At 34.8% G+C, this 3809-nt stretch overlaps 2 protein-coding genes across 2 annotated transcripts in view; one reads left to right on the top strand and one right to left on the bottom strand.

Moving 5' to 3' along the window:
- Nucleotides 1-286: 286 nt before the first annotated feature.
- Nucleotides 287-2492, top strand: LOC107474990 (F-box protein SKIP8). Its single transcript, XM_016094629.3, has 4 exons — nt 287-419; nt 770-829; nt 1292-1487; nt 1892-2492. The coding sequence occupies exons 2-4, from the start codon at nt 800-802 to the stop codon at nt 2431-2433; spliced, it is 768 nt and encodes a 255-aa protein (XP_015950115.1). The 5' UTR covers nt 287-419; nt 770-799; the 3' UTR covers nt 2434-2492.
- Nucleotides 2493-2964: 472 nt separating this feature from the next.
- Nucleotides 2965-3809, bottom strand: part of LOC107474991 (uncharacterized) — a 5188-nt gene continuing 4343 nt past the window's right edge. The window contains exon 3 of the mRNA XM_016094630.3: nt 2965-3730. Coding sequence (XP_015950116.1) covers nt 3455-3730 — 276 coding nt within the window. The 3' untranslated portion in view covers nt 2965-3454. The remainder of the gene's footprint in view (nt 3731-3809) is intronic.

The following is a 3809-nucleotide window of genomic DNA, read 5'->3' as shown; positions in this document are numbered from 1 at the left end:
CGTTTTTTTTTAATTATATATTTTTTATTAAAGTTAAAGTAAGGGTAAATTTGGAATAAATTAAAAAATTTTATTAAAAATGACGATTTTAAAATGAAATGCAACATTAAAGACGGTTTTAAGTCGAAAATTGCATCAGAAACGATTTCGATTCTGGCGCTAAACTTTAGGGACCAAAACAGTACTTACCTCTTATTTTTATTTGAGAAAAATAAAATAGATCCTGTCTTAGGGTTTTGCTGAAATAAACGGCACCGTTTCCTTCATTCTTACAATCTTCTTACCTCTTTCATATTTCTGGCTTAGCCACTTTTTTGTTTCCTTCAATCAACGATTGGCACCTTACCTTCTTCACCAGCGCGCCTAGTCTCCTTTGATCTCTGTTCTTCCATTTCCTTTCGCCCTTTCTACTCTCCAAGGTTTCTTCCTCTCTTCTCTCTTTCAACTTCTTCTTCACATGTTTGCTCTTACTTCTCTTTGTTTCTTATTCCCACTATGTTATCATTCTACTAGATCTTTTTTCTTTTCTTCTTTAATGAATCAATGCTTTGAATAACTGAAACCCAATGGCTTAAAGTTTCCCCCTTTGTTGTTCTTGAATACTCATTTTGGTGCTTCAACAATATTCCATGTAGCATGCCCATTTCTTGATATGTGAACATGTATTGATTCAGTAGAAGAAACCATGTGACATGTACTTGATTCTTGATCTTATATTTCGTACCTTCCTTGTGATTTCAAGTACTCAGGTTTTGCTTTCTTCTTGCAGCTGTAGTTCTGGAACCAGCATTTTCCAACTATGGCGCTTCATGGAACCATCTTCATCAATGTGAGCTACCATTTTTCTTGTTTCACTTATATCACAATTTCCAAAAATATATATAGAATTGAGAAGTTCTATGATGTAACATGTAAGTTTCCAGATGAATTTTAACAGATAAGATCACTAGGGATGAGTTGAACATTAAATTGAATAAATTTTCATGATTGATTGAAGATTGAATTAAACTGCTTAGGGTTTAGGCCCTAAACCCTAAATTAAACTGAATGAACAGGAACTTTTGGCAAAATTTAAGCATCTTCAATGATATGGGCATTTGACCTTGTTTTAAATTAAGATGGCCTTCTGTGAATATTGTTGAAGAAAATTTGAATGATAAGTTGCTGAGGATTGAGCATAAAGTCACATTTTCCCCTCATCCCCTGAAATTATTATAATTTTCTCATCTTTTTCTGTTTTAAGAAAAAAATTTCTTGTTTCATAACGCTTGATTTGTAATTTTGTATGCAGGGTCTTTCTTCTAATACAATCAAGGAATTTAATTTCTTACCGGGTTCATTCATCAATAACTTTCAGAAGCTTCATTATGTTTCTCTTCCTTCCTCTAATCCAGTTAGATTAGTTTTTGGCAAAAGTTTTGGAAGAAGTGACCAACTGTGTCTTCTGCCTGCCACTCAATGGCCAAACTTGCAAAAGCAAGGATACAGTAAATATCTTTGCTTGAAACCTTAGTTAAGAATTTATTGCGTATGCATTGATAGTTTAGAAAAGTTTTACGCAATCATCTAATTAGCGTTTATATGACCTAAAAAAGAGTTTTACGCAATCATCCAATTAGCGTTATAAGACCTTTTAGGTGGTGAAGTGGCAAAAATGATTGTATATCTACATAAAAACTTTTTTTAAAAGTGGAAATGAGAATTGGTGGGACATTTTTTTTTCGATAATATCATGATTAGTGTGTAGTCTCTATGTTGTTGACCAGTGTCTTTTTGGTTATATCTTGACTTTAATTGAGTTCAGATTTCTGTGTCTACAACCCCAAGTTTCTTTAGTCCTTGTTTTGCAGATTGTAGCTATGCATTAATATGTGCCTGTGTTTTCTATCAGGGAGGCAACAAAGAGTCAAAAGTGAAGACTCAGAGAGCATCTTGAGTAGTGAGAATATCGCATTGGATGAACAAACTTTGGAGGAGGAGTTACGGAATGCCATTGCGGAAGAGAACTATGCTAAAGCAGCAAAAATAAGGGATACGCTCAAAAACCTCCAAAAAGATAGCAAGACAACAATATTCGGCATAAACAGCCGGTTTTATGAGTCGTTCAGAACTGGGGACCTGGCAGCAATGCAAGCCCTGTGGTCAAAGAAAGACGAGGTGTGCTGTGTTCACCCTGGTTTAAAAGGGATATCTGGTTATGATGATGTTATTGAGAGCTGGAATTTGGTTTGGGCAAACTATGAATTTCCACTAGAAATTAGGCTAGAAGACATCAAGGTTCATGCTAGAGGGGATATGGGGTATGTTACTTGCATGGAATTTGTCAAGACAAAAGGAGGAAGATGGGGAGGGCAATTTGTAACCAATGTGTTCGAGAAGATTGATGGCCAGTGGTATATTTGTATCCATCATGCTTCCCCAATAGACTTATGAATGAATACTTGGATATAGATATGAAGTTGCCTTTGTTCCCTCATATATAGTTCACATCACACTTTCTAATTTTCTGTGACTCTATCAATTTCTGTTTTGGGTTGTGCTGAAAGCTTCAAGTCTTCAACCATCTCCAAAATGTCCATTATAAGTTTCGTAACTTCACTGCTCAAATAGTAATCTTTGAAAACTGTGGTACATGCATGAATGAATTTGTTAAGTTGTCCCTAGTCTTTAATACAAATAATGTTCATGCATAGGATGGAGTTAAACAAATAAATAATAATGTATGATAAGTATTTGCTTTATTTATAAGCTCTTACACCTCATGTTTTATAAGTTTCATTGTCGCAGAATATTTCTGACGTATTTCTGCAAATTTGAGATACAATTTTACGTTGCGGGTTATAAACTTATATTGCTCTCGTTGCATATCATGAATGGAATGAAATGAAATGAACTACCTCATGCAAAAAATCAACATAATTTATGATTCAACAAATACTTCTAACTTTGATTTATCCTCACTCATGGCAGTAGAATATCTGTCTGTGGGTATGTTTATGGGGGCTAAAAATGTGATTAATTTTCATAAGTGAATTTATATGTTGATTTATACATCAAACTCGTACATAAAACTTCCCTTGACAATTTCACTTCCAAGCATATTAGACTGCTTTTGTAGTTCATACTGCAGAGGATAAACCCTGCCGGTTTCATTTATTGAAGGTTTGCTTTGTACAAAGATGCTGATGTTGCAGCGGTTTCTTTTGTACAATGAATAAAAAGAGCACAATGAGCATAACCATATCTGCAACAACATGTTCTCTGGTGAAAGGAGTAATGCTATACCAGATTGCATGTATGAAAAGGGTAGAAAGAAAAAAGTTTGGAGGGGCTAGAGAAATGTGTTAAAGTGCATTAAATTGCTACTCTTCTCAGCTACTTGTAGATCATTAAAAGCTAACTATAAACCGGGAGAAAAAATAGATAAATAAAAAAAGAAAAAACCCTCATCAAATCAAACTCTTCCTACAGGAGAGAGTGGTGGAATTGGAGTGTACTTTAAGGGTGCTTTTCCTTGAGGCCTGTTGTTGTTCTTGGAACTAGGTTCCTTAAGGTTATCTTCAAGCATGCTACCCATTTCCAAAAAGCTTGGAAGTTTCTGGCAGCTCAAAACGGCAACAGCGATGAAGAATGCCTGTAAATAAGTGACTGATGAATGGAACTCAACTGAGTAGAATCCATCCTTCACCGGTGACAAGGTGAAAATGGGTGTGTCTTGCTTATCTCCTTCCTGAGAGTTATGACAGGTATGCTATGAGAAATTGTTATCTAGTACAACAATCCAGATCATAATATAGAGAAATTTTCTT

The sequence above is a fragment of the Arachis duranensis genome, chromosome 2 (assembly GCF_000817695.3).
Source record: "Arachis duranensis cultivar V14167 chromosome 2, aradu.V14167.gnm2.J7QH, whole genome shotgun sequence".
NCBI classification, from domain to species: domain Eukaryota; kingdom Viridiplantae; phylum Streptophyta; class Magnoliopsida; order Fabales; family Fabaceae; genus Arachis; species Arachis duranensis.
This window is presented reverse-complemented; position numbering and strand designations above follow the sequence as displayed.